This window comes from Conger conger, chromosome 6, assembly GCF_963514075.1.
Source record: "Conger conger chromosome 6, fConCon1.1, whole genome shotgun sequence".
NCBI lineage: Eukaryota > Metazoa > Chordata > Actinopteri > Anguilliformes > Congridae > Conger > Conger conger.
Genome location: NC_083765.1, coordinates 26,717,593 through 26,734,936, shown reverse-complemented (window position 1 = coordinate 26,734,936; position 17,344 = coordinate 26,717,593). Strand labels below are relative to the sequence as shown.

At 44.6% G+C, this 17,344-nt stretch overlaps 1 protein-coding gene across 3 annotated transcripts in view; it reads right to left on the bottom strand.

Annotated features, from left to right (window-relative positions):
* The window catches only part of fat1a (FAT atypical cadherin 1a), a 67,703-nt gene extending 51,687 nt beyond the window's left edge, over window positions 1-16,016 (bottom strand). For all 3 annotated transcript variants that reach the window (XM_061244577.1, XM_061244578.1, XM_061244579.1), the window contains exons 1-3: window positions 15,885-16,016; window positions 10,629-13,926; window positions 608-922 (exon numbers count right to left, since the gene is read on the bottom strand). In XM_061244577.1, coding sequence (XP_061100561.1) covers window positions 608-922; window positions 10,629-13,896 — 3,583 coding nt within the window. In that variant the 5' untranslated portion in view covers window positions 13,897-13,926; window positions 15,885-16,016. The remainder of the gene's footprint in view (window positions 1-607; window positions 923-10,628; window positions 13,927-15,884) is intronic.
* Between the last annotated feature and the right edge of the window lie 1,328 nt (window positions 16,017-17,344).

Sequence of the window (17,344 nt, the reverse complement as noted above, 5' to 3'; positions counted from 1 at the left end):
TAGAGAGGATTAAAACTAAGCATGGATTTTAGCCAGAATGCTAAGTAATGTTCAAAGCACAGACCTAGACTCCCCCCCCCCCCCATAACCCTTACAAAGCCCCTTCTCTCGAGACTGCTGCATTTCTTTCTGTGTTAACGTCGGTGACAGACCTCCATCTAGTACAATGCAGGCTGATGCGTTTCCCAAACTGCCGTACTCCTCTTACATTACGTACAACAACAAAGACTTAAAAAGGCAATGTTAAACATGCAATCCTTAAATGCCAACCATGTTAAAATTTCTTCACTGAACAATTTTCTTTTTTCCGCATTTGCATGTACATTCTGTAACCATTAGTGCAGCGTTCTCTGAGGAAGATGCCTTTGACTCTGAGACGCATGAAATATTCAACAGCCCGTCCATTTTCAAGAACATTATATTTGGGGGTGCGGTAGCAAAAAGCCACAACATGGACCACAAACATCCCTCTTACATGTAGTTTGGCATGTTAAATTCATATGCTGTAATGGCAGTGCATTAAACCCTACTCTCCTTCCTGTGCCACAGCGTGGGGAGCAGAGAGCATCTGGAAGAAAAGGCCTCGGATGCGCAGAGAGGTACTCACCGGTCTTGGAGTTGACGGTGAAGAACCCCTGTGGGTTCCCGCTGGAGATCCTGTAGCTCAGCTTCTCGCCGGACCTAACATCCGGGTCGAAGGCCTCGATTTGGATGATGGACACGTCCTTGGGCGAGTTCTCCATGACGGAGGGGTAGTAGACGGGCTCGGAGGTCTGTGGCGCGTTGTCGTTGACGTCCTGCACCTCCACGTAGACCTCCACCAACGCCGAGAGTGGCACCACGCCCCGGTCGGTGGCGTAAACCGTCAGCCAGTAGTGGGGCGTGGTCTCATGGTCTAGAAGCTCCTGAGTCCTGATGACGCCTGTGGGGCAAGGGAGGAAAACACTGGTCTGAGTGTTCAAGGTTGGACAAGAGAGTGCTAAGTAGACAGGGGTAAAAGGTGACACTATTAAGCGCAACACCAAAACTTTGGCAAGTGTTTCAGATGCAAGTCTTATGCCCTACTGACCAAAATAATGTGGGCCTAGTCAGTTCCTGTTATCGCTAGCAATATTACTATTATTATTATTAAATAAATTGATGGTTGGTAAGACTGTTGTGACTCTCAACCCATACGCATATAAATTGATTCCCTGATTAATTCCCTGCCATCGCACAATCAGCAACCTCTATCTGCAACTCATTCTGCAATCTGTCTTTATGATAATAGCTATATTAAACAAAAGTGTGCAGTGTCTCCAAATACTTCCTCCTCTGCACAGACCCCAAACTGACTCAGCTTAAAAGAGAACAGAGGTGGACTCTAGACAGGAGCTGTATCGCAGGAATAATGACTCACGCGTGGGCGCATGTTTGAAGCAGGAAGGTGTGGCGCCTTTATGCGCCTTTATGCGGCCCCCGCGGTGCCTGACCAAAGGTCGGCTCCACCTGGGCAAGGCCAGGCGGTCGTTTGCGTCCGGGGGCGCAGCCCTCAGATAAGACTACATGCCATTTTACCCAGCATCCTCTGGGGTCGATCCCTGTCTGTGACTCACCGACTGCCGACACTGCTACAGAGTTTAAATGAGAGGTTTCCCCAAACCTCCAGGACATAATTCCATAGATGCTCTTTTTGAACCCCTCCCTTTTCCAGGTTCCTGTTTATTTTTTCCTGTCTGTTGCTCCCCCTTTCTCACAGTTCCTCTCCTCTCCTCTCACAGAAACGTCAGAAGGATTCAATGACAGGAAGGGGGAAACGGGCGTGCACACAGCGGCTCAGTTACATGCCCTGCAGGCGTGGGATCCAGGATAGCCTACATAGTTTCGAAAACGCTCTGTGGGAAGAACACATACGTGCAAAACTAGGCCATGTTATTTTTGCTAAGATAAAACAACAACGAGACACTGACTAAAGTCCTGTTTCTGAACATCGGAGTTAATCAAAGAAAGGAAGAAGAAACAAGGAAAAACAAAGAGAGAGAGTGAGGGGATGCTCGTGGAAGCGCTGACTACAGATTTGAGCTGTCGAGCGTAACAGTTGTGTGGGGAATTGTGAATGTTGCGCATCAATAAAAAATGCGAGCTCAAAATCTGACTGCCGGTGTTCTGGGGGGAGAGCAGAGGCCACGCACACCTGTCAGGAGCGGCCCCACGCCTGAGCGATCGGCCGGGCTCGACTCTCCCTCCCCGAAAACAGGGCCGCTCTCACAGCACCGGCCAGAGGGCTGCAGGAGCGTGCTCCTGAACAATGTCCGGCGCTGTGCAGCGTAACGGCGTCCTCTCCGCTTTCACACGTTACAAAGCTGCTGGTTTCAGTGTTACACAGGCCTGGCCCGAGCGCTCTGTGCTTTCACGCGTTACAAAGCCGCTGGTTTCAGTGTTACACAGGCCTGGCCCGAGCGCTCTGTGCTTTCACGCGTTACAAAGCCGCTGGTTTCAGTGTTACACAGGCCTGGCCCGAGCGCTCTGTGCTTTCACGCGTTACAAAGCCGCTGGTTTCAGTGTTACACAGGCCTGGCCCGAGCGCTCTGTGCTTTCACGCGTTACAAAGCCGCTGGTTTCAGTGTTACACAGGCCTGGCCCGAGCGCTCTGTGCTTTCACACGTTACAAAGCCGCTGGTTTCAGTGTTACACAGGCCTGACCAGAGTGAGCTCTGTGTTTTCACACGTTACAAAGCCGCTGGTTTCAGTGTTACACAGGCCTGGCCCGAGCGCTCTGTGCTTTCACGCGTTACAAAGCCGCTGGTTTCAGTGTTACACAGGCCTGGCCCGAGCGCTCTGTGCTTTCACACGTTACAAAGCCGCTGGTTTCAGTGTTACACAGGCCTGGCCCGAGCGCTCTGTACTCCACTGCAGACCCATTATATACAGGACGCAGAGCACGTTTGATTGACAGGTCTTGTAGACTGCGCCAAGTCCCTGTGGTTAACAGGGCATTCCTAACACAAAGGAAACGCATTAACATTCAATGATAAATAATAAAAAATCATACCTAAAGCACATGCATCAATTTAGCAGCTGACCCCTCCACAATAGGAAATTATATATGAAATATAAATTATATATGAAATTACACACTCTTGTAAAGGGTCTTGACATTTATGTCTGGTAGATTAATAGCCAGTTCACACATGTGAATTATGGCTCTCGAGCAAATGGACAGAGGTAAATGGCGGATAAAAGGCTTTTCACCTTGATTGAATATTCTAAATTTAGCCAATACTTCAGACAGCATCATAAGCCATTTCCCACTAAAGGATACTGATGCAGCATCCCAGGCTAAACTGAATAATTTATACAATTAACTTTGCCTTTTTATTTTTATTTAAAAAAAAAAAAGATTTGCGTCAGAACATCTGCAGTTGTCATTGTTGCCGGTTACATTACAATTTACGGATAGTTGCCTGGAACTTGCCTCCAGGATAAACAAAATTCTGCTTGTTGAGTTCTCTTGCAAGACTCTGGATCATCAGTTTTATGCAACCAAATGCACCATCAAAATGGTGTACGTGAAAATGCCTCCTGATTGAGTTGTGCATTGACATTTTATACAATGCTAACTTAATTGAATTTTCCAATGCGGATGTACCGATCACTATGCTAATTGAAAGAACGCGGAAGTAGATTTCTTTTGGGAAAGAAATCATTCTAATTTTAAATGTATTTTATAATCTGAAATAACAGGGAAATCCATTTTTATGGAGGGCTGAGGGGTCATGCGTGATGTGAAATTACAGACATTGCCCTGACGTGAATAAAATCAGCCACCAGTCCCCAACTTGTCTGGAACCCTTTTTTCCCCCCCAACAGGTCTTGCATTCGAAACGAGCCGACAGCAGCGTTAACATTTCAGACTATGATACCAAGGCACAGGACACTTATTCCAGAGTACACGTTCATCAGGAGAGAAATCGTTCCAGTTTGGAACATTTCATCTGGAAACGTAAATAAATTAGACCCAAAAAGATTAGCTGCGGGCAAGAGGGATTATGATTAGTAAAACCCTCTGCGGCTCATTATCATATGAGTGGGTCTGTTCCAGTACAGACAGGGCAGTCAGTAAAAATCCTCTCCCTGATAACTGCAAAGGCCCTTTAAAGTCAAAGGCCAGGAGTCTGTTCCTGCCAGACAACCGAGATTACAGCAGCACTTTCAGATGTCCCAATACTTAGGGACCGAGGAGCATCAAATAATGTATGCCCAGCTCCCAAGTCATCTGAATCGAAAAAATAATCTTGCTAGCTCATCCATGTATTCCCAGGCATTACACAGTTTCCAGACGAGAGTTTGCTTTGAACTCGCGCTGTTCCCCTTTTTCCAACAGCCTCCACATTCCTCAGCCTTCTTCAGTCTCCTGCTCCGAGCTTACATAAACTTTCTCATCAGCTTTTTTTTCTCTTTCCAGCGGCAGCAAAATGCTTCAGATTCCAGAGCCACAGAAAAGCCCCACCACATAACAAAGTCCTGAGCTGCTTTTCCCAAAGTGCCGCACCTCAAATCGTATCATTCCTCATGTTCCCTCAGCCTAATTATTACTGATCTGATACAGCCATGGGGATAATGTCCTCTTAAACAGGGACTCCCACAAGCTCTCCATTTCAAGACCCCCTAACACGACCAGCCTCACCCTGGCCTAAACGACAAGGTTACTGTTTCACGCGCTTATCGAACGGCCACTACAGGCTAAAATGCTGGAGCACATCAATAAAGCAGGAAAGGAATCACATCTACAACAGATATCATATAGCCCATTAGGGACCTATATGACATGTATTTAATACAATATCCTGTAACTTATACTTAATATAATAAATTAAACCACAGGAAGGTCGGACTTTTTTATCGAAAAGCCTAAAATAAACACTTTTCAGTTTTGCTGTGGACAGTCCCCTACAGAGAAAACCATGTTTAAAAAATAAGGCGTTGCGCGCGCAGAATAAATAAATGATTTCAGATAAATTGTTTGGGGCCTCAAGCCAAATTAATAATTTCCATCTTCAAATAAAGTCGTAAAGTTTACTCCAAAAAACACGTCACACTCAAAGTCTGGGCTAGGTATCACCAAGGTTATCAGAACAGCAAACACAGATCCTGGAAGCAATTTCCCCCAATTACCACACAACGATTTAACAAACAGGATCTTGTACAATAGCTCATTCTTTCTCTTATCTGCCCCGTATGCTGGGCAAAGCAATTATGACAAAGTGCTGTTTCAGCCGCCGATTCAACCCACAACCACTTCCGCTTCATGCATCCCTGTTTGTTCTGTACACAGCTGCCGCACAGGCTAACAGCACTCAGCAAGCTGGCACAATTCAGCTCATCTGAGGCACCATTTTAGCAGATTAGTATCATCCACAGCATCATTCCATCAGCGTAATCTTAAAAAAACACAACTTTTAACCCTAAAACTATATTGTCAGATACCAAGATCCAAGAACGATATACCACAATCCTAGAAATTCCTTACAAAGATACTGAAAACAAATGTGAACTTTTGAGTCGGATTACAAAATAAATTAATAAATAAAAAAATGAATAGCGGTATTCATGACAGTAAGGCGGGGGTGGTGTAATTAGAATATGCCTGATGGAATTCCTGCAGAATTTAGCCCATTAATTCCAGTCCAGGAAGCCTATTGGGACATGCCCAGACAGCCTCCATTGTCATACTGCTGGATGTTATTTCAAAAGCTTCTGAACATGTCTGTTGACAGGGCTTCTGTTTTAATGCAGCATTATTTAAACCTGCTATCTCACGGCCGTTGGCAGGGATAAGGGGGGTGTATTTTGATAAGGAAGGAGGAAGTGGCTGGGGTGATTTCTTTGCTATTGTCCTTTGCGATCACTAGAATTTTACATCATGCCAAGCTCTGGTATTGACCTCACTATAAGAGGGGTTCAGAGAAAGTGGCCTTGTAGTAGAAGAGAATGATTTCATGATTTCCTAAGGAATAGGTGAAAGCGACCCCTGCTTAACTCGGAACAAAGATTTTTTTTAAAGTTCAAAAGTGCCATCTTTTGGAACCAATTAAAAAAACGAGCAGACGAGACTTGCTTACCTTGGCTCTATCCTGAGCAAAGGTTTATGACTGTGCAATAACTAACAGGCTAGTTGTGTGCGTAGAACACAAAAAGGCATAAAAACATGACTAATCAGAATGTTTTTCCTCCAAAGCCAACAGGGGGTCTCCAGCTGATCATCGGCAGTCTGTGATGAGAAAGCAACCATGACCTTTCATCCCTCAGGCCTCATGAGTCCGCATCCATATCCCTGCTACTGCTGGTGATTCAGAGGGAACTGCCCACAAAGTCACCCCCAAGTCCCCATCAACAGCAAATCCAGAGACCTCAAAAACCTCAAAAACACCAGCGCCACAGGGCCTAGCTTTCAATCAAGCAATGCAGGCTGCACGTGCCCTCCCCCTTCCATCGTAAAAGGCAGTCAAGAGAGAGCAACAAATCTTCACACAGGGAACGGGTGCGCTTTTCATCTAGCGCCCTGCAATCAACTATAGCTCACCGTGCATTCCATGGCCGGGTTGCTGGGGCGACGGCACTCAAACAACGGCTACTTATTAGGCGTGCGTTTCTGCTTCCCGCCCCCCGCCCTCGGAGAGGGCACCCCAGCCGGCAGAGCGAATGTGTGACCGGGGGGCAGGACGCCCGGCACGTTCCGCCCTCTCTCGAGATGCCCCGTCTGGATCAGCCAGGACTGGAAACACCAGACCGCAAAGCCGCTTGGCACATACCTTCCTTATCTGGCATCGCGGCGGAATCACTCACTCACAACAGGAAGGGCGCTGGGAGGGCAGGTGGGGGCGAGTTAGGGGGGCTTTTTTGGAAGGTGGGGGGAGGGGGAGAAAAAGAAACGGGTGGAACTTTGTTGTTACATGTCAAACTATTTCGCCAGCCTTCAACAAAGGCCTCTTTCACGAAGCGGTCTGCGAACAACTCGGAGCGAAGAGGGCACTGAATGCATAATCCGCCGAGCGTTTGGATGGAACAAACGGGCCACGGGACCAGAGGTCATGATTTTATCGCCCGTTATTGCGTCCTCGCGCGCTGCTCTAAATCACAGGCCCCTTGGTGTCTCCGTTAAGCAGCAGTGTGTTCAGATCTACAAACCTCTGTGATCCACCACTTGCCTGTGTGACAAAGGATTCACTTCTTTACTGCGACCGCATAGCTCGGCCTGCGCTACAGATGAGTGCAAATTGGTCTAAAAAATGTGAGCCGGGGGAAGGAACGGGGACACTTAAAATGCCGACTTCAAAGAAACTGAGCCGAACGTCTGAAGTTTCCAATCGGTCCAAACAGACGGACACATAAGACACTGGCCCATGCTGAATTAATTCTTCTCATGAAAGAATTCCACAAAAAAGCAGCAAGAGTTCTGATTAAAGCAATGCGTAGTGCAGGATAACACACAATGCCCTGACCCAGGAAGCAGGGAATCTTAAGCAAATGTAAGCCTAATGAATCCATCCCCCACCATTTCCATTCTTGGTAATAAACTAGGTAGGGATTATTTCATGCTCCAATGTATCAACATACCAATATTTCAAATATAATAACTGCCCCACTAGAGCAAACCTTCAACCTCAATTCCTTCCCTGAATACTTGTTTATCAGCTCAGCCACCCAAATCAATCTTCTGGAGGTTTAATATAATATAAGGTATCATATAATATATATATAATATAGGTTTAATATATCTGAAATATTCTATCCACATGTAATACATTGCATCGGTTTGCTTCCTTTCCAACAGCGAATTATTAAATAAGGCTACAAAGACTCCATACATCAATCAGTTGCCTTAGACGTATACCTGGTTGCCTCTACTGTGTAACCATTAAATGGTAAATAGTCTGCATTTATATATCCCGTCTACCCAAAGCACTGTACAATTGATGCTTCTCATTCACCCATTCACACAAACACTCACACACCAACAGCAATTGGCAGCCATGCCATGCAAGGCACCAACCAGCTCGTCAGGAGCAATTGGGGTCAGGTTTCTTGCTCAGGGACACTTTAACACACTCAGGGTGGGATCGAACCGGCAACCATTTGACTACCGGAAGACTGCCCTTACCTCCTGAGCCACTGTCGCCCCCATTAACTAAATTACCTCAACCACACGGTCTCACACTCATCGGGGACAGAATTAGCTCAGCTCACACTCAAAATCACACCAAGGCTCCACATTCTGTCTCCGATCCTGAACACGTTTGTGTGACTCGGACAGAAATGCAAGTCCTGGAGTGAGGAATGTGAGCGAGAGCCCGGTGACAAACCACCAACAAACTCTCCAAACGGCAATATCTGCGAAATATCTAAACGTGTTGTTGCTCGTTTTGTCAAAGCCTAAAAACGAGTTAAAGCTTATTCCAATTTGAATATTCCTCATTATATTTGAGTCTGAGTTTTTTTCCTCAAGTTAAACAAAATAAAATGGAGGACTAACAGCCTAGTGCAATGCACGTGCGAATGTACGCACGCACACAGAAGTGGGGGGTAGGAGAACCTTCAAAGTGAGCCGTATATTTTCATTTCCACATTCCTCGTGGGTATCATAAACATATGGGGCAAGCAAACAAGAAAATAAAAGGTAAGGGCTGAAATAAAGGCTGCACATGGAAAACATAAAGGAGCAAAATGCAGCAATGTAAAACGTCCACAGATGTGTCAGGTCCTCCTTAATTACCTCCTCCCTCCCCATAAAACTGCAAGAGCCTGGAGGTGTGTGGCTTCTGCCGTTCCCAACACTTATTTATTCTTCCTCCCTCCCCAGCCGGGGAATTTAACTGCAGTCGCATCGGAAGAAAGGGGCTTTTGGGTGTGCACCCTCATTCTGAGATTCATTTCTTTTCTTTTTTTTTGCAACATAATCTTCTGACCACATATGGCATCCTTTCCCATTCCCATCCAAACCATCCCCCGCCCCCCAAATTCCCAAGAGAGCCACCTCCTGGGGCATGTTTGGTTTGCTACCAGCTCTGGCTGTGCCCTGCACAACAGAGCACAATGCAAGACAATCCTATCATTGCCTGTCCAGATAGATCACGTGCGGGTGCGCAGAGAAAGCAGGTTTAATGGCATCCGTTCTAAAGAATTCGCATTTAGGCCTCATTCACAAACATTCACACAGAGGCTGTGCTCATACACAATCCAAACAAATTGTACAAAATGGCAACTTTGAGTTCGTTTTTACATTTTATAGGCTAATATAATTATGATTTTCAACCAGTAATGCCATCTTTGGTTTATTTGGGACATTAACTTTTTTACTGTTCTCAGTCAGTTGCAACACTTAAAATATTCTAAATCCATTTGATTTCCGGAACACAAACAACCATAAACACACAAACAGACCCGTTTCGAGCCACACAAATGGAAAATCTACAGCAAACCTTTCTGAAAGTTACATTTTTGTAACATCTTGGAACAAAAAAGGGAGGGATTGGGGTGGATCAATACCCTACAATCTACCTAATAAACCACCAAACACAATCACCATAGGGGACAGATACATACAATGGTTGACAGATGGTTTGAACAGAGAGGGCACCATGCTGGCTCATCTTGTCATGCTAAATTTACCACCACAGAAAGAAATCAAAAACAGACCCCCCTAATTTAGGTCTGCCATCAACTAATTTGCTCAGCAAAAATGCACACAAACACATGGCAACGTGTACTATGCAGGGAAACTTTTAATCCAGTTTTAAGTTACTGCTTAGGAACCAAAGGTTTCCAGCAAATTTCATATGTTCAGTCTCATGTTTAATGCATAAAGTATAACTGGTCCACTCGGAAATTGAATACGCATACTGCCAAACTGAAAAAGTGTAAAAAAGTGAAAGTCTGACACTTAGCCATATGTCACAGAGAACAAAACATATTTAATAGCTGCAATTGAGGGGTCCTCACTTTGGATGGCATACCACTGGCAGAAGCTTTCTGCGGCAAAACCATTTGAATTCCATTTATTTTAAGCCGTTGTCACAGGTGCTTGAACATGCTTCAGAACAGCTGAAAGTAGTGTTAAAGTTTGTTCTGTACTAATATAAGATGGAAGGCCATGACATTGGCTGAACACCAAACATATATTAAAAAGAGACAGTTCCTCTAGATTGTAAAAAAAATTATTTGAGGAATAAAAAAAGAATCATTAAAAAGAAAATCAATTAGATTACTCATGTGTCTAAATTATTCATGCAAGACTGAATTCCAGTCAAATAAAAATATCATGAAGCAATTCTATACATTAAAGGCAACTAATTTCCCTGTGTCTGTAACAGGCCTTCGAGACAGCTGCCCAATCTGCTAGAGCTTATCAGTGCAGCTCATATACCACAGACATAATAAATGCCTTACTACTGCATGTTAATTAGGAACATACATAGTCCAGTCTTGGGGTTTTTCCCTGACAAACCACTCTTGAGCCTTTTATGCATCCATGGGCTACACTTTGTCCACTACAGCTACAGAAGCTATATGGGTATATTTCATCTTGAATTATTCAGGGTTGTATATTATACTGTATACATTTTTCAAGGATGGATGCGGTTGAAACTTACCGGTTTCTTCATCAATAGTGAATATTCCGAGGCCAGAGCCGTCCCTTATGGAGTATCTGATTTCCCCATCTCGAGCTTTGTCCTCGTCCTTTGCGGTGACCTTCATGACCGAGGTGCCAATGGGCGCATCCTCTTTGACAAATCCCTTATCCACGAAGGAGGGGAACCACGGACGATAGAGGTTCTCATTCACATCCACCACGTCCACCTCAATACGACAGGTTGAAGACAGGGAGAGTGGCTTCCCTTTGTCCTTGGCCCTTGCTGTGAGATTGTACACCTGCCTTTTTTCATAATCCAGATTCTGCACAATCCGCACCGCCCCGCTCAGCTTGTCCACGTCAAAGCTTCCGTCCCCGTTGTCAACCAGGCTGTAGCGCACCTGGCCAGACTGACCGACGTCGGCGTCGTGAGCTTCCAGCCACATGATCACCGTGCCGACGGGGAGGTCCTCTCGTATCCTCACCCGGTAGTTGGGAGGAACGAACTTGGGCGGATTGTCGTTGACGTCCTCCAGACTGACTTTCAGCAAAGTGGTGGATATCAGCTGGGGTTCGTCCACGGCCTGATCCCGCGCCGCGATCTTCAACACGTAAACGGGATGCAGTTCACGATCGAGTGACTTTTTCACCTTCACAACGCCAGTCTGCTGGTTGATTGAAAATTGATCCGTGTCAGCAACAAGCGAATATCTGACCTCCCCATTGGCACCCAAGTCTTTGTCTGTGGCCTGCACCTGAATGATCTCTGTCCCCACCTCTGCACTTTCACTTATTTCAACAGAGTAGCTGTCTTGCAGAAACTCCGGGCAGTTGTCATTTGCGTCTAGAATAGTGACGTCCAGGAGACGTGAAGTAGACTTCTGAGGTATTCCCAGATCATAAACAGTGATGTTCAGCGTATAGTGATTGGTCCGTTCTCTATCGAGTGGCGAGTAAACCTGAAGCCAACCGGTGTCCATTTCGACGACAAACCGACTCTCTGTGTCTCCGCCAGAAATCACATAAACTAACTTTCCATTGAATCCACTATCAGCATCTGAGGCACCGATCAGAATGACTCTGGCCCCAACAGGAAGGTCCTCTTTGACTTCAATAACACTGGGAAATGACTCGGCAAACTGTGGTGCAAAGCGATTGACGGAATGCGTGTCTAAGAAGTTGTCCTCAGGTTCCACATGGCTGTGGATCCTACTACCCTGAAGCAGCTTTTCTGCCAGCATCGCAGCGACCCCAGTGTCAATGCATTTTAACTGCACTGGTTTCCGAGCGGTAATGACACTGATGTTCATAGTCATTGGCGGGGTCAGATTTTCACCATCGCTGGCAGTTATTTGCAAGTTGTGAAAGGACCCTTTCGCACCCTCTCCCTCACTCAATGACTGTTTCAGGGAAAGCACACCAGAGTTTGGGTTCAAGTCAAAAAGGTTGTGCTCATTGCCAGCCTTGATTTCATACCGGACCAACTGCAGCTCATCAGCATCGATGGCAGATACGGTGGCAATTTGTTCACCGATGCCATGATCCCTTGGCACGGTTGCCTCACAGTCCACACTCTCAAACATGGGCTTGTTGTCATTCAAGTTATTCAGTGTGATGGTCACACGTGCCTCTACTTCCCTGCGAAAAGGGGCGCCCCAGTCTGAAGCACGGACCCTAAGATTGTAAATCCTTGGCATGAGTTCATAATCTAAATCCTCGGCAGTGCTGATAACACCAGTGAAATAGTCAATGGAAAAAGGCTGTGGGCTCACATTAGTGATGCTGTAGGTGACATAGCCATCTTCTCCACTGTCCAGATCACTAGCACTGACTGTAAGAACACTGGTCCCTACTGGCATATGTTCGTCAACACTGGCTTTGTAAGAGGTCTGCCTAAACTCAGGGACATTGTTATTCACATCAATCACATCGATAACAACTTTAGTAGAGGTTTTCCTATCGCTAGTAATGACCTCCAACTCGTATCTCCTAGCATAGTCTGCATGGATCGGTCCAGCTGTTGTAATTAAGCCTGTGTCAGGATTTAGATCAAAGCGATTTTTTTCCATCTTATACCTGAACATATACTTCAAATGGGGATACTTTGGTACAGCTGACACCATAGCAACAGGTGTGTGGAGAGGGGCAAATTCACTGAGGTTGACCCTGTAAACATTCTTTTCAAATTTAGGGGGCCCCACTTTGAACTGAGGTGAAGTCACATGGACCACTTTAACAGAGGAAAACCTATGTGGACTCCCTTTATCCTTAGCTTGCAAAGTAAGGTTGTATCCAAAGGGCTGAGTGTCCCAGTCCACCTCTCTGACTGCTTTTATCTTGTACTCCTTGCTCCCAGGGCTGGTTCTCATAGCTTTGAATTGCTGTAGGGGGTCTCCCGCCACGATACTCAGTGACGCTATCTCCCCATTCGGCCCCTGGTCTCCATCCTCTACCATTACCACAGCGTAGGTGGGGTCTCTGTCAGCATCCGATGGGGACAGAGCAACAGCCGTGATGACAGGTGCATGCTCATTGGCCTGCTCCACCCTCACCGTAAGCTTTGCCATGCTGCTGAAACCACTGCTCCCATACAGTTTCATGCCACGGTCCACCGCCAGGATCTCTAGTTCATACAGCTTCTTCTCAGTGTAGTCCAGCCGACCGGTCAGCGTCACTACGCCACTGGTCGGATGGACGGAGAAGGTGTCCGTCCACTCCCGGAAACTGTAGTAGTACTCGCCATTTGTCCCGATGTCAGCATCCGTGGCAGTGACCTGGGCAACACTGGTTCTGATGGCCGTGTTCTCTGGCAAGGAGATGCTGTATGAGGTTGGTGAGAACAGGGGCCTGAGGTCGTTGGTGTCCAGGACCTGGACCCTGATCCTGGCACGGGCCTCAGCATTAGTGCTCCTCTCTGCGGCCTTAACTGAGAGCAAGTAGTGGTCTTTCACTTCCCGATTGAGAATGGCAGTGCTGCCACCTTTGGTCCTTATCCGCAGGAAACTGAAGTCTCCCAGGACATACTCCTCGGCTTTGAAGAGGTTTTCACTGTCTCCTGACACAATCTTGTACTTTATCTCCCATGCTGGGTCTGAAATGTAAATGCCCATTTTGATGGGGCTTTCTAAGTAAGTCTTAGCAGCGGAGTTCTCGTATATGGTGGCATTGTACAGTGGGTGTGTAAACTGCATGGACAATGGTTGCTGCTGCTCCATCCTTTGGCTCCCTCCACAACTGCAGAGGAGCTGCAAGACCATTAGAAGTAGCGAGGTCCAGCGTTTAACCATGATGCCGCGGTGCACTCTTCACCAAACCACCTAGAAAGGGAAGGGGGGGGGGGGGTTAGAAATGTATATTTAATCATTTGCACACTTGTACTCCAAAAGGATATCAGACTTTTTAAAGAGCAAATAAATAAGCAAGATTTTTTTCAGCTAACAGACTGAGATAAGGCAAGCCTGTGTTATTGGAGAAGACAGTAGGAATGGCTGTTTTCACAACTTATTTAAACAAGTAAAGTTATCAAAAGAGAAAGCAGATTTAATGGAGGGGGGGGGGGGTAAATTATGAATTAGTCCAAGCTGGAGTCAATTAATTTCTTTTCATAATAAGTTTCAGAGAAGCTGATTAACCTGCAGTTGCACTGCTGTGTAGCGACGAAATCGCCAAGAATAAGAAAAAAAGAAGAAAATACATTTCTATTTCTGTATAGCTTTCTATATAGCCTTAATAGCCTACTAATTTTACATTTTTAATGCACGGCGATTCAAAAAAGTCATACTTAAAAGATATTTAAAAAGGGGGGGGGGGGTAGAATCTGACATTGCTTTATTTCGTCAACTACATTATCTATCCGAGATCTTTCCACTTTTGCTTCATTACGCATATAACCTCGGAAATAGCAATACATCAGTGACGGGTTAATCATTTTTAACGAAAGAAAATGCTTTGTGCCTATTTATTAAAATATTTGTTTACTGTTCAAAAGACTGAACACTGGTTTAGGCTGCAGTATATTCATTACGCGTGTTAAACGCATACCATAGCTCTTAAAATCATACACCAATATAGTAATTTAGCACAGTAATTAAAAGCAGTCTCTGTACGAGATAAGAGAGCTCTGTGTTTGAGTGGCGGCTACGTTTTTGTTCCGTCTAGTTTACTCTACATAACCAGCAAAGTAAACAGTAACCCAGCGTTCTCTGTACATAATACCGGAGTCTATCGGGGTCTGGAAATGAGTATTTGAAAATAAAAAAAACAATGAAATTACTGCCTGAGCTGTAACTACTCAAGTTTCAGCTGAGAAGACTGAAGTGCGTCGCTAGCTTCCTTGCAAGTAAGTTAAGCTAGAAAAAAAAAACTGCCCAGGGCTAACAACCTAGATATTTAGCTAAACTGTGCGCACCAGTTAATCGGTTCATTTTTGTCCACCTTGTAGATTTAACCAACTAACGTATATTTCCCACAAAAGAAGCGGACATTCCCGTGTCAAATATTCGTGCCTTTAGGGCATATCTACTGTAACGTTACTTTCAGGGGCGAAATCCAACTGTAGGCTATGTAATATTGTAGGCTACAGCCACTTGGAAAATAACAAAAATTAAGACATATTTATATCTAGAATTGTGGCTAAAAAGATGGTTGGCAGTCTAAAAGTTAACGTAAATTACAAGACACGTAATAAACGTGTTCATAAAACGTAATATAACACGTTTCATTCCTGGAAGTTTCTCTCGTCGTTTTAACCGAATCATTCAACCCAAATGCATTCAAAAAATTACATTTAAACGATTCATGCAAATCAGTGCTTTCCATTTCATTTTAGCGAGCCCCATCCCCCACCAACCATTTCTATTCAATCCACGCAACCTTACTGCCGAAAATAAGCCAGATGTCGCTAGCTAAAGCTTTGGATATTGTTTAAAGAAGTCAAGACTTTCAGACAAATGCACATATCGTAACATTGCCAATAAATATGTTTATGAATTATGACCATGCACAATCGGACGCTAATCGGACAATAACATTGTCTTCACTAAAACTTTAGGTAACGTTATCTTGCCAATGTAATAAAGGAAACCGGTTGAAGAACTAGCTCGCTCGATTACTACAAAGCATCGGCTAGCTAACTGTGTGGGTAGCTATGCACTTAGCATAACCCTCAGCGAGTCAGTCCAGCCACGACTCAACTTTTTCTCTACGCAAGCAAGAACCGCAAAATACGAATAAGACTGAAAAATCTGCACACACACGTTCGTTCAAGTTTTCTTACCGTTTACCCGCATTAATATCTTCGATTTGGATTGTTTTCATGTGTTTTATTTGATCCCACATTCAGCATGATCACAGCTTTGAGATCCCGTACACACACTCCTCTTTTCTTCCTTCTTGTCCTAGCTCTCGCTTTCTCACTCTTTCTCCCCCCTTCCCAATGCGCCTGGTATCTCAATGCGCATTGGGATTGGCCGGATCTACTTTCTGCTGGCACGAAGATAAAAGAACCCTTGCTCTCTTTTACTTTGCAGATTTCAGTTTAGAGTGCGCATCGTTTTCCAAGTGACTTTTGCGCAGTTTTTCTGAACGTGCCATTATCAACGTGAAAGAAAAACGTTATATATATTTGTTCTCTGCAATATTGGGTAATCCATAGGCCTACCTGAGTGTTCTTGAGTTTTTAAAACTGATAGTTTTTTTTATTATTCATGCAGCCCTGCATTTGAATGTTAGAGCCAAGTCATTGTGTGGTTTAAAAGTTACAATTAACTAAACTAAAGCACAGGGCGTTATGCTCGACTACATATCGATAGTGTCAAGGCACTTAAATGAAGTCTGGTCAGGGAAGTGGTTCATTTTAGGCTATAGACTTTCCACTATTTTTTTTTTAGACCTTGCACTGTTCTAAGCCGAGTTGTCGGCTATTGACCAGTGGAAATGTGCTTCAGTCTACTGTTGTTCGCCTATTCGCTGCTCATAAAACCTCTTTTAAAAACACTTTTTAAAATTGTGAGATGGTATGCGCAGTTCCCTCGCATTGACTCAAAAATATCAGAGGTCCAGATTCATGTAAACTAAGCCTATGTGTGTATGCTACTTTAATGGACGACATGTCCACGCGGATATTTAAACAAGTACACAGTAAGCTATGTTATATACCCTATTTACAAGATTAAATGTACGACATATAGCGTGAAACAATTTTTTAAACCAGGGGATATATCGCAGCCGTGTCATACACTGCAGGTATGCCGATGCAGATGGCGCTCTCTCACTAGAATTTCAATGGATCTGTGCGCTCTCCTTACTTTAGTTATAGGTTATGCATGGTTTTTGTCTGAATTAGAACACAGCTATGAAAATTTGAGAATACATGCTATTAAAATTTCCTTGAGTAAATAAAAAAACAATCGATAAACTGTGGACTTTACAGCGAATTAAGGATTATAGTTTTAATTTGGGTAACTTTCATATTATCTGTAAATATTATAATGAATAATAATAGTAGTAGTATTAGTAGTAGCAGCATTGCTATTGTTTTTGTTGTTACTGTTCTTGTTTTGTTCCTAACTGTTTTTAGTAGCCTATAGGCTATTGCTACCATATTGCAACAGGACAGAGTCGACTAACAGTTTGCATTCCCAACAGGCAACGCATGCATTTTCACTCCATAGCCTACTTACCAGACCAGCTGGGTGAATGCTGCCTTCTTAAGTTAGAATAGTTCCGATGAAGCCA